General features: G+C 49.3%; 1 protein-coding gene across 2 annotated transcripts; it reads right to left on the reverse strand.

Moving 5' to 3' along the window:
• Nucleotides 1-58: 58 nt before the first annotated feature.
• On the reverse strand, nucleotides 59-11,535 carry LOC121145662 (cytochrome P450 4F2-like). 2 transcript variants are annotated; one of them, XM_040964678.1, is made up of 13 exons: nucleotides 11,455-11,535; nucleotides 10,962-11,174; nucleotides 8,874-9,018; nucleotides 7,861-7,914; nucleotides 7,644-7,771; nucleotides 6,440-6,561; nucleotides 5,503-5,773; nucleotides 5,099-5,165; nucleotides 4,792-4,921; nucleotides 1,547-1,680; nucleotides 1,388-1,452; nucleotides 1,142-1,224; nucleotides 59-867 (listed from the first exon to the last, which is right to left on the reverse strand). In XM_040964678.1, the coding sequence occupies exons 2-13, from the start codon at nucleotides 11,142-11,144 to the stop codon at nucleotides 681-683; spliced, it is 1,569 nt and encodes a 522-aa protein (XP_040820612.1). In that variant the 5' UTR covers nucleotides 11,145-11,174; nucleotides 11,455-11,535; the 3' UTR covers nucleotides 59-680. The 2 variants fall into 2 exon arrangements, with proteins under 2 accessions (XP_040820612.1, XP_040820613.1); XM_040964679.1 differs by lacking the exon at nucleotides 11,455-11,535 and having other exon boundaries at nucleotides 10,962-11,226.
• Between the last annotated feature and the right edge of the window lie 6,865 nt (nucleotides 11,536-18,400).

Below are 18,400 nucleotides of genomic sequence, written 5' to 3' on the forward strand. Positions count from 1 at the left end.
AAAGAAATGTGCTGATATTTGACCTGGGAGGTGGCACTTTTGATGTGTCTATCCTCACAGTTGAAGATGGGCCTCTGAGGTCAAGTCCAAGGCTGGAGGCACCCATTTAGGTGGAGAAGACTTTGACAGCCAGATGGTCAACCATTTTATCACCGAGTTCAAGCGCAAGCATAAACATTATTTCTGATAGGGCAGCCAACATGCAGGCACACCAACTCCTGTGAGGAGTCAGTACAAAACACACAAACCTGTGCCGTGATTAGATACTGTACGTTTAATAAACAGCTATTCAGTAGCGGCGGCAAAACTGAGAGGAACCGTGTGAGAAAAGACACATCAAAACTGAAGTCAAGATGGTGGAAAGGCAGTGTTACAATGGGTTTAGCTCCATGACCCAGGGGCCCAAATTTACTTGCCTCTAAACTTATCCCATGGCTCTGTTGTCTGTGGAATAAGATCTGTGGTTGGGCCTCAGAATCACCCACCTTCTGTGGGGAGACCCCCTGCCCAGTCAGGCCATCAGGGTCTGTGTTAACTGACACCAGCCCTTCCTGGACTACCGATATCGCGCCGTGGGTTCCCACAGTCACCCAGCAACACCCGTTGACTCTATTCCAGGATCGGGCACAGATGGGAATCAGCAAAAGAGCTTAGCTGGGTCCCAGTCAGGCCACTGTGGGTCACTTTAGTGTTGGGCTCATGCTTAAGGGCTCCACCCGAAGCCATAGGCCACCCTCAGCGCGCAGGATCAGTTCCGGCTTTCTGCGGGGTTCGGCACCGCTGTCAGGCAGGATTCGGAAGCGCAGTAGGGTGAGAGCCAGCACCACTTTCATCTCTGCCATGGCGAAAGCTTGTCCGATGCAGTTCCTGCGGGCAGGGTGACACTGGGATTGGACTGCACCAGGTGACTGGGTCCTGGTCCCCTTTTGCCCTGGGAAGGGACCTTGTTGGGGCTCACATGTGTGCTTACACATTCCTAGAATCTGACCCAAACTTCAGATTCAGGGCAGACATGAAGATTCAGAAGTGACTCCCACCCATTTCCCTGGAATCTTGCTCATATCACCAACTGCTGTTCAGCTGCTTGCACTGCCTTCACCACCTGCGTCCCATCAGCATCTCAGATGCCCATCTCTCTTACCTGGGGCCTGCCGAGAAGGGTATAAAAGCCAGGGGTGACCTCTTCTGAGGATTTTCTGGGTCAAAGCGGAAGGGATTGTAGACCTAGGGCAGAGGAAGGCAGGACTGTTGGATGTGGTCTCCTGGCACACCCAGCCAACCCAGAAGTTTCTTGTGGGTTCAGCGGAAGGCAGAGCCTGAGTCCTTGGGCCAGACTCCCCACTGCTTCAGCAGATTCCAAAGTTGGGCAATGGGGCAAGGGCAGCACCTCGGGATCTGGCCAGACTGCGGGGTTGTGATGAATCCCGAAGATACTGATGACACAGCTGTTTCCTGTCAGGGAAGAGGGGACAGTCAGGAAGCAGTCCTTGCTGCTTCCTGCACCCCTCCCTTCCCCGACTCCCCTCCCCGTCCTGGCTTTGAGCACCTTTGGGGATGACGCGTCCGTCATGAAGTGTCACATCCTGAGCACAGCAGCGGGAGATGATCGTGACTGGAGGATACAGTCGCAGGCTTTCCTTGAGGCACATGGTGAGGAAGGTCATCTGGGCCAAGTCGTCCCTAAGGAAGCTCTTGAACCGTCATCCAAGGGGCACAAGCAAAGACTGCTACCCCACCTGCTGCAGCCCGCGGAGACCCCTGCTGACTTCCACCCGTGTAACAGAACAGTGTGGAGAAAGACCCAATAGTGAAGCACTACAAAATCCAAGTTGCAAAAAGTACTGGAAGAAAATGTGGCCTGACATTTTCAGCGGCATTCCTCAGTAAAACAAAGACAGAGGATATCTTTAAAAGTGTAACATATTTGCTTGAAACAAAGTGTGAAATTTGGGTCTGACGCAGTAGCCTAGCAGCTAAAGTCCTTACCTTGAATACTTCAGGATCCCATATGGGTACCAGTTCTATTCCCAGCAGCCCTGCTTCCCATCCAGCTCCCTGTTTGTGGCCTGGGTCAGAAGTCAAGGACAGCCCAAAGCTTTGGGACCCTGCACCCACTTTGGAGACCCAGAAGAGGTTCCGGGCTCCTGGCTTCAGATCATCTTAGCTCCAGCCATTGCAACCACTTGGGGAGTGAATCAACAGACGGCAGATCTTCCTCTCTGTCTCTCCTTCTCTCTCTATACGTCACTTCACAATTTAAAAAAATCTTTAAAAAATAAAGAACATGGCATAAGACTCGTGGTCACAACTTGGTGATAAGAATTCTTAAAACTCAAAATTGCTGACAGGAATACTGAAAAAAACCCAACAAAATAACATAAATGAGCATATAAATTAGATGCTTCTGGGTATTACCAAACACTTCGATCCAAATAATCACACGAGCTACTAAAGGGCATCTACAATGATTATGCTATGATCTAGAGGAGTATCTTGACTATACAAGGAGTTTCTGCAAATCAAGAGACAGATAACACAGGTCACAATAGCAAAGGATATTATCTAGGTTTTCACCGAGGTTCCAGCAGAAGAGATTTTTAAAAATCTGAAAATGTTATCAGAAAAATAAAGCTATCTAGCAATGCCCCTTGATATCTATCCAGGCACTCCTAACAAAGTGGGTGATGCTAAGGGTTGTGCAAGATGTGGGAGACGGAAAAGCCTAAAAGGCATCTCATGGGGATGTGTGCAAGTGAGATGCTGCAAGACAAAGGCCAGCTGCACGTGGTCCAAGAAAAATGACATCTCCCTGGAACTCCGCAAACTTACTCCCAAGTGTTGATACTGATCTGTTAGAGATTCTCAGGATTAAAAACCTAAGTGGTGTGAGTTCCATTGTGGTGGACATGAGGAAACAGCCTGATATCCAGCACTGAAGGATTCAAGAGGGCCAGACTCCATGGGCATTGCATGCAGCACATTAAGAAACTAGAACATGGGTGGATCATAAAAGCATGGTACACTTCAGGCAGTGCTAAGAGACTTCAAGCCTGTGTTGTAAACAGTGCATTCTGGAAACTAAAACTAGCAGTTCAACTCCGAATAGGCTCAGCCTGCGTAGGACAAGGTTGTGTGTGCTGCAAAGGAGATTGAGATAAATGGGCATAGATAAGCATAGCTTGGGGAGATGATGCCCAGTAGCCACGCATTTAGGAGTGTGTTTAACTCATCTTTGGCACTCAAGGTCCAGCGTTAAAGCTTCCAAGAGCACTTTTCAAACTAGCTAACCTGATCTTAGAGCTCAGATGGAATAGTAAGAATGCAAACAAAAAAGTCTGTGAAAGTAAAATAGCGAAAAGAGACCATTTTTTTTTTTTTTTCAAAAGTAAATTAGGCCCACAATCTGTGCTTTGCTTTCAGTCCCTGGTTCATGTCCTCATATTTGTCTCTGTAGCCACAGAAAAAAAATATTTCTAAAATTCAGGTCCTGAAGCACCCTTCCATAGCTCCCCATTTCCCTCCCGTGTCAGTCACTGATCTCCCTTCAAGGAGTTCATTGCTGGAGCAGACACTTGACAGGGAGAGGTGATTCGAGTAACACAGGAGTGCCTGGGCTTAACTGTAGGCTCTGCCTCCTGGCTCTAGCTTCCTGTTGACGCCGCTGGCAGGTGACTGTCTTAGTAATTTAGTCATGCAACGTGTGTGGGAGATCTGGATTGAGTTCCCACATCTGGATGTTCAGCTCTGGCTATTGAGGACATCTTTGAAGTGACCCAGTGGGTGGGAGAGGTTTCCTCAACTTCCTCAGCTCAATCTCTCTCTCTCTCTTCTCCCCTCCCCAACATGCACACCCCTCAATCCAACAAAACAAATAACTAGCTGTCAAGCCACAAGGAGTCAAGTTAGTTGTCAGTCTCCTGCTGTTAGCCACAACTGCTGCTGCGACACTCCAACATGGTTTCCAGAGCAACAGAGATGCCCTGCACTAGTTCCATCCGCGTGGAGACCCTCTGTGTCCTCCTGACACTGCATTTCACCAAGATTTGGACTCAGTTACTCTCCCTTACCATGCAATCACACCAGGCTATCTCATGCCTGCCTTCATGTTGACATTTACCCAGCTGTCTTAATCACAAACACAGATGCCCACTGGCAAGGTGGTCAGTTTGTGGGCACTGTCTCACCATTTGTCCTTGTCTCCCTTTATGGAAGCCCACATTTTACCTATGGAGGATTGAAATGGAACTGGACAGTGAGAGGGGTGGGCTCGGAAGACAATGGATGACTTCTATGCACTCAGACCTTTGTGAATCCTGGAATCAGCACAACGTGGGCATTAAAGAAAGGGGCAGTTTGGGATGTGGGGGGAGGTGGAACTCTGGACAGGACAGCAGGGTGTGTGGTACCTGTCCATTTACTGAATCTGCACTATCTGGCACCTGTTCTACACATGTTGTCCTGGATTCTCCAAGCAATTTTGCACAGTAGCAGCTTCCCCAGTTTACAGAAAGGAAATGTAACTTGGGAAGGGGATTTTATCTTATGGATATCACCCAGAAAGTCAGTGGGGACATTCAAATGTAGACTTCCAGATTTATCTGTCCCCAAACCTGCTCATCATTGCTGATCAGGCTTGGTGTCAAGCCCTGCTCCTGGAATGCACTTGTATTCCAATATGCACTTGTATTGCAATAATTGGCAGAATCAACTGAAAGAGGTCCCCTCTTCCCCACCTAGGGAGCGAGGGCAATCCCTGGAGGTCAGGAATGGGCCAGGGATACCAGCACTTACCACTCAATCTCCTCAGGATCCCGGTCCCTCAGGAGTTCTCGCACCTCCTGCCGGCAGCGTTCCTGGTATTCTGGGTGCCTGGCAAGGTTGTACAGGGCCCAGGAGAGACCACTGGCTGTGGTGTCATGACCTGAGGGACAGCCAGGCACATCTGAGGTTCTAGGCACCAGAGATTGGACTGGGTGGATGCGTTGAGACCCTTAAGAAGGATGGAGACTAGGAGAGGGAGTAGCGTGGTCCAGGCTTCACCCATCATGTTGCTGGAACACAGAGTCCTTCCCTCACTACAGTTCATACTTGTTCTCACCTGCAAACATGAAGGTGTCAGCCTCTGCCCTTATATCATCATCTGACAACTGCTTTCCATCTTCACCCTGGAGATGAAGTCAGACACCCACATCACAGAAACTGTCAGTGCCTGTCTGTACTCTGGGTCAGTCCCTTAAGATCTGTCACTTCAGCAAGATTTCTACAATATCATCTCTGCACCTTTCTCCACCCATGTTGTCCTGGTCTCCTGCCTCTTCTTTGGAAGTCCCAGGCAGCCTTCCACAGTCTGAAAACTGATCTCCAACGCATCCCCACTTGCTCAGTGCCCCAGGGGATACTGGCTCCCCAGTATCCTCTCAACCAGGACTAGTCAAGCTTTAATGATCACCAGATTCAAAGATCTACGTTGACTCTTCAGTATGAATCCGAGAGATGGCCTACCTTGCTCAGCAAAAGAATATCAATGAAGTCCAATGTCTTGGCCTTCGTCTTGGCCTTGAGGAAATTATCAACACCCTGACTAGCGAGGGTGTGACGTCGTTCTTGGATGACAGCATCTGTGAAGCTGTGCACCAGGTCGCAGGACTTGCGGAAGCGCTGCCCATCAGGAGTGAGGTAGTACAAGAAGTCCATGTGCATTAAGATCTGCTGGTCTCGCTTCATAACAAGAGCACTGAGTTCCAAGATGGTCGATATATATTCACTGGGTTTCCTATAGAGCCAGCCAGAGACAGGAAGCAAGGAGCTGATGCATGGGAACCCCCCAATGCACTTCCGAGCCAGAATCCCGGGGTCACGCTGCATCCAGAAAGGGCAGCTTCCAAGCACAGTTCTCTTCTTTCCCTCCCTCCATGAGCTGCCTCATGTCCAAGCACTTGAGGATACCACTTGGCATCAAGCCTATCTTTTGTCTGATCCTGAACATCTGGTCCTTCCCATAGTTTTTCTCAAATCTGATCTCTTTTCTGCACCAAGTTCAGCACTCCTCCTCTCCTTTGTATCCCATGTCACCAGCTCATCCCTGAGCAGGACTTTTGCCTGCCAAAAACATCTCCCACACCTTCTGAAACTATCAGGACAAAGGATCACACTCTTTCGCCTCGCTTTCCATTGTTGCTAGGGTTAAGCCACTGCATATCTCTCTAAATTCAGTTCTAGGGTGTCTCCTTGTTGTTTGTTGGCACATTGCTCACTGGATGACAGCGTCTGTGAAACTGTTCACCAGAAAGGACCACATGTCCCCTCATCTGTGTCCTATGAATTAGTGACCACATCTGACACAACTGCTTTAGGAAAGCTCTTTACTGACAGTTTGCTTCCCTCCATCTACCCCCTTGGATCCGCAGCCCAAGTTCCCAGACCCTGGGCAAGGACTCACTCCTGACAATTGCTGTCGAAGCTGAAGACACATTTCTGAATACTGTCCAAGGTCATAAGGCTGATGTGCTCAAACATGTCCAGACAGGCGCTGCCCTCTGAGGCCAGTTTCTTCCACTTAGCCTGGCCAGAGAAGAAGACAGAGCCAGGGGTGTGTTCTGGATTCCCTGGTCCCTCCTAACTACACCAAAATGGATTCCCACATGCTTAGACTGATGCATATCTTTCTAGTCATTCAAACCGAATGAGGGCTAGATTTGGGCAAAAGTAGAAGGTGCCTCTTTTGAGAAGAGAGTACCCAAGCCTGGAAACAGGAAACAAATGACCAGTTCTGCCTTCTATGCTCCTTTGGTCAGCTCATTGCCTTGCCCCTGGGTTCCAGCTGTTAAGTCGTCACTAATATGTTGACCCACTTGTGTGTTAAATATACCAGGTCACAACATCTGTTCCACCATTCCTGGCTTTGTGAATGTGGACAAGTGTCCTCATAGCTCTGGCCTTCAGTTCCACCATCTACAATGGTACAAAAATTACTTTTATCTCACAATGTTGTGAAAATTGCATGAGGCAGCATACATGGAATTGCATATAATTTCTGCTTTATACTAAGTGCTCAGTGTTAGCCGTAAGAATTCAGTTCATCATCACTAATTCTCCCGGTGTTCTCAGACTTTGCAGCTCTATGTGGAGATTGCTTCTGTCTGTTGAATGTGAACTAGACTTGCATTTTGCTTTGATCATTGTGACATGGTGAAATTGATGCTGTGCTCATTCTGAAACTAAGAATGAAGAAGTACTGGGTTGTTCTGTTCACTGCTTGGAATCCAGTGTCTGTCATGCTGACCAAACCCATATTAGCCTCCAGCAGGGTGAAGAACTGTATTGGGGGCCTCAAAGGCCATTGAGCTGAAAGTGGTGTGTGGTTTGGAAGGACTTATCAGTGTTCACCAATGTAAAGTTTAAAAGGATTCTGTAGGAGAAACTAATAGCTAACACCTGAGTGTGCTTGCGATATGACCCTATGACATCATCTTTACCACCCTTTAAGTTGGGAGTTGCTTTTCTTACTTCAAACAAAGACATCAAGGCTCAGAGAGCAAAATCCATGGCTCTGGAGCTACTTTGCAAACCCAGAAGCCCTGATCAGATCTCTGAAGGCCACTACCCTTTTCTCACACCCTGGACCATGGACCCAAGAGACTCACATGCATAATGTTTGTGCTCTTGTTGAATATTTTCATATACGGCTTCAGGATTTCAAAGTGGAAGGCAGGTGTCAGCATGCGACGGTGGCTGTTCCACTTGTCCCCTGTGCTCAGCAACAGCCCATCTCCTAGGGCAGCCAGAGGAAGTGGGAAAAGGGTAACACCTTCCCCTGGCCCACATATGTGTCTCCAGCCCCACTCACCTGCAGTTACTCACCCAGCCACAGCTTTAAGAATCCATAGAATTCCATATCCTTAGGTACAACTACAGCTGGAGTGAAAAAGGGCCAACAGGTACCATGAGAGGGGAGGAGCTCAGGGTGGAGACAGACTCAAGTCAGGGGTCTGCACTTCCCCTCGCCAAGCTGATTGCAGAAGCACCAGGCAGGGACAGAGTGATGAGAGAATAGCTGAATAGGTAACAGCAGCACAGTAGAGCAAAGGCCTATCCTGATGTAGCATAACACTCTAGACTAAAAGGGAACCTGACAGCCAGATAGAATGGAGACCATTCAGGAATCACTTTTAATCTTGGTGACAAAGCCCATGTCGGACATTGTGTGGTGTCCTGTCCAGTTTGTATAGGGGTGCAAGAGGACGGAGGTCGTGACAAAATGTCAGTCTGGCATGAAATTTTCTAGGAGAGATTTCCAAAAGAAGACAATGAATACATGATGGAAAACCATCAGAAAAAAAGCAAGAATTGTTTCACCAGAGGTGGATGTCACAAAAAGATCTGCCCAGGTCTTCCAGTAGCCACAGCTCTCCCCATTGCTCTGGGTCCAGCATAAGGCAGGGTTGATGCCATCACAAGCTATGGAAACCCACTGCACCCACCTGCACTGAAACACTTTTTTTTTTCCATTATAGCAGATATGTATCCTGCAGCATCTCTGAGAGCTTCCAATTTACCTGAAATGGACAGCACTTCTCTAAGCTGTCACAACCTACCCACCTCTGGCCCAGTCCTGCACACACCAGATCTTGGCCTTTCTCCTGATGCATCCCCAGCCACACTGGGCTTCCTCCTGAAACAAGCCTAGATTTGGGCTTTAGGAACTCCAGAAGCTAGGTCAGGATAAGGGCAGACGACAGAGGAAGTAGGAGACTGTGAGTGGGAGGTTAGTGAATGCGTGAAAGAAGCAGGCAGATGGCTCAGAGAAAAGAGGGAAATGTGGCCAGAGACTAGCACGGGATGCACAGCAGCTCGGGTGACGTTCCACCTAGTACCTGGAGCATTCAGGACAGACCGGACAACGTCAGGGTGCCACAGAAAGATGACAGGGTCGATGGGGCCCATCCAGCTCAGGAAGGCTTGGGGGAAGATGGTCACCATCCGAGTCACTTCTCTCAAGCCCTGCTCCGTGGGCGTGATCTGCAAGTTACACATTGGCTGTCACCTCCTGGGATAAGTGAGCTCAGGGATTCTAGAATCAACCAGGTCATGCTAAGTGATGGCCAGAGAGCTGGCAAGACGTAACTTTCACAGTCTGTGAGGCTGCTCCCAGAAGAGATGAACATGCCATGCCGAAGGTGGTCATTCAGGCACTGAGGAACCAAGTGGAACAGCAAGGTAGCCTAAGAGCGAATTCGCTCTCTGTTCTGGGAATGGGACGTCAGGATCCCAATTTCTTGAGCCTTCTGGATCTGTGAGATACACCAGCTTAGCTTTTGGGCACAGACTGAATTACAGAACTGGATTCACAGGTCACCAGCCTGCACAATTCATGCAACTCTCAGCCCTCACTTTTCAATATATAGATACAGAAATGGAGGTAGGTGTGTGATAGATAGTATATGGTATATGGAAGTGTATGGGTATATAAATATAAATACAGATGATGACAGAAGGATCTGTGGATGATGTTTGTTCTGTGCATCAGAGATTCAACCCATTGTTTATCAAAAGCATTTGAAAAACAAACTACAATCTGTGCTGGACTTGTACACTCTTTCTTTCTTTTCATAATTCCATTATGCCTACAGCAGAACTACTTGCATATCTCATATTCTGTATTGCATGGTGTAGTCATCTAGATATTTAGAGTTTATTTATGTACACTATTTGTAAGCATTGCACTAGTTTATTGGAGCTACTCAAGCATCCATGGATTTGGGGAAGTTTGGGGTGGATTATGGATTGATGCCTAACATATAGATATTGTGTGGGTATTCATCTGTGTATGCTATTAACTTTCTATGGAGGGCCCTAAAGCACCTGTAATAGAAGCTACAGCAGAACCCTGGCAGGCTACAGAGGCAACACATTCTCTGGACACAATAGGCACATCTTTATTGTGTGTGAATGGAGGGAGTCTGCTTCTTCTCCTTCTATGGTTATAAAGACCATCTAAAAGGCATAAGAGCACATCCCTGGGCTAGGGGATAGCCCTTCTGCGTGCCACAGTGGCCCATTTTTGCTCAGAAGTGGACTTTCTCATCCTCAGAGTGTCCAACCCTAGGGGCACCCAGAAGGGCATCTTCATAGAAAGGGTGGTGGGGAGAGCAATGTGGTCTCAGGTGTTTTCCCTATGGCTCATTTCACATGTTGTCTTTCCCACAGAAAAGACCCACACACTGGGAAGCCGAGATGACCCCTGCCTGACCATCAGGACTGCGCCTCCCACTTGTAGGCACGTTCTGCACGCTCTGTGATGATTGCATCCCACGACTCTTCCCTTTAAGCCTCTGCAAGTGTCCATCCATGAAGCCACTTGCAAAAGAAGCAACTGCATCCATATGCTCCAAAAGGGAGAGCAGGTTTAAATCAGAGCAGGGCTGGGATGTCTCTTTAGCGAGAGGAATGCGGTCTGCTTTCATGCAAGTCAAACAACAAGGGTCCCTGGTACATGTAACGGATGCAAGTAAGATCAGAGGAAGGTGTCCAGAGAGGGGACGTGGGGGGAGTCACCCATACCTCTCTCATGTTTGTGGGTATCAGGGCAGGGCTGGAGGGAGAGAGCAATCACAGACCATCTTTGTGGGAACGTAGCAGACAGCAGCAGTCACATTAAATGGGCCAGTGAGGGAGTAGGGCCTAAACGCTCCTCAGGAAGACCTCAGTCCCCCAGCGAAGAAGGCTGGGGGTCTTAGTATCTGCAATCCAGCTGGGAGTCCCCTAGAAGCACATTAAAAAGAAAAGCAGACACACAGGAGAGGGAGACAGGGAAGATGAGGGTGGGAAGGCAAAGAGGGAAGTTGTTAAGCCTCCTGTCTCACTTCTCTGCTGTCTTGCTCCCCAGCTCTCCCTGATTCAGCTCTCTGAACCCCATTCCTGGCCCCTGATGGAGCCCATTCACCCAGATGCCTCATGCTCACCTGACCCAGGTGACCCAAGAACCAGTTCCTTTTTGGGGGTTGTGGGAAACACTGGAGGCGTTGAGAGTTTTTATGGAAAGCGTAGGCCCAGATGAGAACACGGGTCAGGAGCCAGGAGATAGCCATCAGCAGCAGGAGCAGCCATGGAGAGGGTGCCCCTAGCCAGGACAGGCCCAGCTGCATCCTTCTTCAGGGCAGGTGATTTCCTGAGACCTGGAAAACAGGCAAGAAATCTCACAGTCCGTGAACAGCAATGAGCAAGGAGATTGCTAGGGGCAGGGTAAGGGAGCAGAGATCCAGGGTCATCTGAGGAAAAATGATGATGAGAGAAAGAGAGAGCCCAGACAGAACAAACAGGCAACTGACCTCCAGTAAGCTGACACCCTCCCATATCTTGGGTCAGCTGCTCCCTGGAGCTACCCCAGCTTTGGGCTACAGCCCTCCCCATGCAGGTCCATTCCCCCAACAGTCCCACCACTCCTCAATTTCACACCTCTGTTGAGAGCAGTAAGTTAACAAAAATTCCTTCTCCTCAGTTCTCAGAGTGTCTTTGTCTAGCCCCCTAAACTAGGAACGGCTGTGGGGCAGGGCTGGGCTGAGCTGGGCTGGGCTGGACTGGGCTGGACTGGGTTGGACTGAGCTGGCCTGGGGCAGCCAATCGCCACTGGTTTTGCTGCTTCCTCCCATACCGGGCATCTAGCCAAGATGTGGGGGCAGAGACAGAAATGGTTGTAGAGGAGCCAACTCAAGGGACACGCTGCCCAGCACCATATCCTCAAGGCCTGTTTGGAGTGAAGATCGTGCTGAGCCACAGTTTGACAGGCACCCTCGGCCTTCTGTAACGAAAGCACAACAGGAAAAGGCATGAAGGTAAGGGCAGCTGCCAAGTGGTAGGACCAGGAGGAGCCTGGTCTCAGAACATCTCCCAGGTTGCTCAGCAACTGGGGGCCAGGAGGACGTCAGGCAGCTTGCATCAGAACACACTTAAAAGGCTCAGAAGCCCCAGCCCTTCCTGTCCCTTTTCCCTCTCTCCCTTCTCTTCCCCATTCAGTCTGGCCAGAGTTCAAGTGTAGTTTCCAGGCAGTACAGAGCACAGCTGGAGAAATAAAACATTCAGCTCTGCAAAGCTTATCTTGGTCACGTTCTGGAGATAAGGGCTCCTGTTGGCAAAGCACAGCTGCAGGCTGACTCAGCAGAGGTCAAAGGTCAGAGGGGGAGGGCTGTGCACATGCAGGGTCCAGGCAGGGGCTGTATGCAGTGTTGTCATTCAAGCCCATCTTGCTCTGATCATGGGCAGTATTCCCAAGGCTCAGCGTTCCCATCTATAAAATGGGATGCTGGATGAGGCCTTCAAATGGAGACAGGGGTGGAATGTTTGGAGTGGAAACCACAAAAGGGGGAGAGGGAAGAGAGAGGGGCTGCCACTCTTCTTTTTTTGATTTGTTTTCATGTTAATATTAATTTTTGATGATGTTTACATAGTGGAGAGGGATGTATGCCCATGGGAATCACCTATTACAATGGGAAAGGGCAAGGAATGGAGAGAGTAGATGAGAAAACTGCTTCCAATCTTCCTTTCTGTTCTTCCTGTTTCTGGGGGAAGAGGAGGGTGAAAGGAGGAGGGCCACTGCCAGCAGCCTAACCACACTAGTACCCGAGGGTGTAGGGTGACTACTCAGTGTCATTCTACAGTTCCCCATGTAGCTCATGTTTGCAGGTACTGCTTAAGTGGTTTGGATAATTCTAAGGTGTTGTTCATTTCATTGCCCCAAGGTTGAGGAAATCCCTCTGAAGTCCACTTGGCTGACACAGTCCACTCAGACTCTGAACTCGCCCAGACACCTGCTCTCAAACCTCACCCAGGAGTGTTGTTCATTTTGTTCTGCCCTCCACAGTTTCAGATGTCCTCTGCAGGCCGCAATGATCATGTCCTCCTTGTGCATCTTGGCATGACATCCATTACACAGGTTTCAGAAACCTAGGAAACCCAGTTCTGAAAGATGCATTCCATAGTCAGACCACAGATTCTGTGAGTTTTCCAGTGGTCAGAGTTTTGAGTCCAGTGGTCTGGTTCAGGGAGTCCCAAAGAAATTTCACCTGAGGTGACCCCTAACCTGACACCTGTGTGTGCCAGCCAGTTTGGGATCCAGCTCAGTTCATCACCCGCATCAGCCTACAGACACACTGGTGGTTGCAGTCACCCAATCAGTTCTGTCCCCAGCCCCATCTCATACACAAACCAATGGATGCTGTGGCTCAGCCTGGTGCTGCCCACCACATACTCAGCTGTAATACACACCACGGGAACTGCTTCCCAGTTGAAGCGACCCCAAATAACCTCCACCAGGCTCACCCCCAGTCCTCTGCCTGCACATGCCAGTATGTACAGCAGACTGATTCAGCCCATCTCGCATCCCACTTGACTCTCGTGCACATCAATGAGTGCTGCTCAGCCAGACCAACTCCACTGTCCAGCTTATACTTACATTGGCAGCTGCTATTGCCTGTCCAGCCATGCCCACCCCAGCTCTGGCTCTCAAGCTCACCATGGGAGCTTCAGCCCATTAGAAAAGTGCCTGTAGTCTCTTTACTAGGCCAACTCCCGGCCCTTAGATCTTGCACTTTCCAGGTGGTACTGTGACCCAGCTTGACAGATCTGTGCACAGTCCTGGCACTTGCCAGCAGATGCTGCAGCAAAGCCCAACCAACTTGTACCTACTCTGGCACAAGCATACACTAGTGGATATAGTCATTTAGCCCAGCCAGGCTTTCTTCCTAACCCAGCTCACATGCAGGCCAATGGGTGTTGAAGTTCTACCCAGCCCAGATTGTCCCAGGTTCCAGACTTCATGCTCACAAAGGGAAGTAGACAGAGGTCTAGCAGCGGTACCCCAGCAGTCCCCCTCATTTTCCCCCCAAGTATAGGGCCTTGCATGTGCTGTTGGGTGCTGCAGACTGACATGGCCTTTCTCACCTTGGCATTTGTTGGAGTGTACTGCAGCCTGGCCCAGCCCAAATTGCCCCCAGTTTTAGCTCATGCTGGCAGGTGCTGCAGTCTAGTCCAGCCCAGCCCAGCCAGCCCCCAGTCCAAGCACTAATGTGAACTGGCTGGTGATGCCACCTAACCCAGCCTGTCCCACACCCCATCCTGGTTCTCAAATCTGCCACTGGGTGCTATGAACTGGCCCAGCCTGGCCCTCTCCAAGACATGACCCACATGTATGTACACCAGTGGTTACTGTAACCTGACCTGATCTGACCTGCTCTCAGCCTTGGTTTTTGTGTTCACCAGCAAGGACTACATCCTGACGGGAGTTCCTCCAAGTTCCTCTATCAGGTCAACTCCCAGTGGCAGATCTAGTATATACCAGTGGGTTCTTGGTTCAACCTGACTTGGCCCACCTCTTGTTCTGGTAGGTACAGTGGCCCACACTCATTCCGACTCTTACTGTTGGGTTGCTGCAGCACAGCCCTGACTGGTCTACTCATTGACACAGCCCTTACGTGGTTCAGCGAATTTGGGGATCTAGCCCAGCCTGTCTGATACTCTTTCTGATGCTTGTGAATACCACCTGGGGCTGGAGTCTGGCATACTCCAGATCCAGTTCACACCCATTCCAAGGAATGCTGAAGCCACGTGCAGCCCAGTTTTTGCCCCATTCAGACGCTCATGCTCACCCGTGAGAACTGCAATCCAGCTGGGGCATCCCTTTAGCTCCCCGACCAGGTCCCTTCCCAGCCATAGATCTTGTGTGTGCTGGTGGGGGTTGCTCCAAACCGGCATGCATTGCCCAATCTCTGTTTTGGCCTTTGCCATCAGATGTTGCAGCTTGGAATGGCCCAGCCCACCCCTATTTCCAACTCTTGCTATTGGATGCTACAATCTAACCCTGTCCAGCCTGTCCATACTCCTGGCTTTCATGCATATTGGTAGGTGTAATACCTAGTTTAACTTGGCATGGTCTACACCCCATCCTAGCTTCTGTGCAAGCCAGTATGTTACACTTTGGTCTAGTTCTGCTCAGTTTGGCCACCTGGAGCCAACTCACACAGCTGCTGATAAGTGGAGCAGCCTACCCAGCCTGGCTCACACCCATCTCTGGTTCATATCCTCATCAGCAGGAGCTACAACCCACCAGGGCAGTTCCTCAAGTTCCGCCCACCATGCCCATTCCTAGACCTGGATCGCATGTGTGCCAGTGGATGCTAGGCCCGTACCAGGTCTAGTCCATCTCAGTCTCGGCTTTGTGCTGGTGGATATTGCAGCATGGCTTGTACCAAACCCAATTTTTGGTTGTGCCTGTGGCTGCTGAAGCCTGAACCAGCCCAACCTGTTCCCAACTCCAGTTTGCATGAGTGTCAATGATTTCCATGGTCATGCTTAGTTTGGACTGTCACCATCCCCAGCTCTTGGGCAAACCAGCAGATATTGCAGTCCCACAGGGGTGAGCACACATATCCTCCCACAGAACCTACTCCCAGACCTGATTCTTTCATGTGCTGGTCAGTGTCATGGCCCAGCCTAACTATACCCCTCCCTGTTCCAACATTCATTAGCAGATACTGTGGTCTAAGCCCTGCCAGTTAGACTCACAGCCCCAGCTTTTATGTAGGCCAATGGGTGGTGGTCAGAAGTGGTTGATGCTAACTAGCCCAGCTCAGGTCTTTTTTGTGGATGGGTACACTGGTCTGACCCAGGAAGGTCCAGCTTCTCTCCTCCAAGCCACTTGGTCTCAGCCACCTCACCTGCAAGTACAGTGGCCTTGTCAGTGGAAGTCTCTCAGAAGTCATTCCATACCTGCAACATATTCCCTGAGTGGACCTCTCTTCCATACATTGCCATATCCCCTTTCCTGTGCAATCCACAGTCCTCATGCCTGCGAGCACATGGATTTCCCAGCCTAGTCTTCTAGAGCTATGTCTTCTGGTGGGGTGGCCTGTAGCTCTGCCCATATACCAGGGACCTAAGCTCCTATGTGCATCCCCAGACCTGACCCTCTGGCATGCTTGGCTATGATCTTACCCCTCTTCCAGCACATGTGAAAGTCCCCAGACCCAGCACACCAGCACGCCACACCAACATGGGGTCTTTCCCTCTCCTCTCTCCACCCATCCAATGGACCAAAACACATGTGTAAGTCCCCTGGCTTGAGTCCTCAGGCTCTACAGCCTGCAGAAGAGAGCAAACCCACCAGTAGCTCTGGCTTTAGCTCCATGGGTTGAAATGATGCCACCATTTTAAGTTGCTCGCTGTGTGCCAGTTCTGTAAATCGTGTGTGCAAAGGGTCTACATACATTCTGTATCCTTACTACCTGATACTCTTCATGAAGTTTACCCATTGTGTGTTGGGTGTGCTCCATAGCGTGTACATACTGTGCACCGTATGCTGAGTACTCTTCAAAAAGCATACCTACTGTGTGCTTTCTACCAAGTGTGCCTTCTGCACAACACATGCTATTCATAAATGCCAGTGTGCTTACTGGTTCCCTCCATAAACTTTATCTACTGCATTTCAGAATTCTTAAAGTGTACTTTATATGTGCTTTACATAAATTTTGTCTGCTATGTACCATGTACTCTATAGTGCCTCATACTTAACATAAAGCATGTGAATTGTGTGGTGCCTATACCTTATCATGTGTGCCCACTATGTTCAACTTGCTGTGCATGCAGATTCCTACTGTGTACCAGATGTTCTCTATTAAAGGAGCTTGACTTATGATAAATGCTCACCTGTGTCTCAGTGCCCAAAGCTTCCTGTCCCACTTTGCTCTGCTTCCTGGATGGAAGGCATATCTGGGTTTCAGGTAGACATACCCAGATGATGCCAATCAGAAGACGAAGGGTGCCATTTGACACAACAGCAACCCGAGACTCAGTCCAAATTAAGTCTCTAGCTGGGGAAATGACTTTCAGAGGAACCCAGGACTGTCAGACACTAAAGTCCAAATCTCTGTCTGCCACACTGCAGGAACATTGATATTGATGGGAGCTCAGAACACATAAGAATATAAAGACTTATTGAGGCTCTGTATCACCACTTAAATCATCCTCTCAACCCAGGATGTTTTTAAGCTTATCAAGTGTGCTTCAATTCTTCCGGTTTCTCTGTAGTGGTGTCAGGTGAGGGATGGCTTTGAGGATGGTTCCTCTGGAAGGAAAACTGCTGATAGGGTGTGTGGGAAACAGTCCTCCTACAGAGGAAGGATGTCCCAGAGACCCCAAACCTCCTTTTACCCCTCTGTTATCATGTATTTCCTGGTTAACCATGACATGTGACAGCAGGTCTAATGTCCTCACACACAATACTAACAATCTTCTTCCACACTGCGGGGACAAAGTTGAACTGCTGCAAGTCCAGGATCCCACGGCCACACTTGGAATCCAGGTGCCCTAAACAGACGGAAGAAAAAGCCTACAATGGCTGAAGTAGCTGAGCTTCCTGTGATCCTACTGTGTGCCTGGCATGGGCAGACAGCCTCAAGCAGGGAGGCTAGTCATCCCAAGCGTTGCCCAGCTGTCATCGTCCAACTCTTGTGGGCTAATAACACAACAGTAAGGACATAGTAAGTAATGTCAAGATGATGCTTATTCGGTCTGATGGTCCCAAACCCAGGCTTAGGTCCTACCCTGGTGATGTTATTCCTACTGACAAAATGCGACAGAAGCACAGGGTGCCGTGTGGTGAGAGAGGGAGCATGGGTGTTGGCTATGACTCACCTCACTCAGCTGAACATGTCACCACATTTCATACCAAAGGGCTCTGTCCTGATGACCTCACCTAATCCTAGTTAACCTAATCTAACACTTGACCACCCCAAGGTCTCCTTGTGCGTACCTCATCAGGGCATCATTCAACAGAGAACATTCAACTAGTGATTCGATTGTCAGGCAGTAAAGGAGGAAATTCAGAGTGAGACACACCACAGAGTGAACAAGGGCAATTATTCAGACACAATGATAAAGGAAGGACTGTCACTCTAAGAGTGACCTTGGAGCAAAACCTGAGATGCATGAGGGAGAGGGGTAGGTCATGTTACTTCTCACCAGGCCTGAGAGTAACAGAAAAAAAAACAGCATCAGATGGGACAAAGGACAGTCTGGGAGAAAAGCATACCTCATCCTAATCCTCTCACCAGACATGTTGAGACAAAGGCAGAGGGGCCTTCACTCAGGGTCTTAGCTTTCTGAGCTGAAGTTCCATGTGTGATGAAACTTTCCTCTCTATTCAAGTTGGAAATGGTTTCTGTATGTCAGGGGTCAGCCATGTAACCATTTGAGCAAAGTCCCACCAGTGCTATGCCTACTAACCAGGGGAAGTGGTATCTTCACAGAGGATGGAGGTAAAAAGGTTTGAGGATAAAAGCTCCAAGAAAATATCCCCCAAAATCCAGAGGAGTCTAATTACTTTTTGTCAATCCTTGCTTATGAGATTTAT

This window comes from Ochotona curzoniae, unplaced genomic scaffold (genome assembly GCF_017591425.1).
Source record: "Ochotona curzoniae isolate NIBS_2020 unplaced genomic scaffold, NIBS_Ocur_1.0 scaffold_3835, whole genome shotgun sequence".
Taxonomy (NCBI): Eukaryota; Metazoa; Chordata; class Mammalia; order Lagomorpha; family Ochotonidae; genus Ochotona; species Ochotona curzoniae.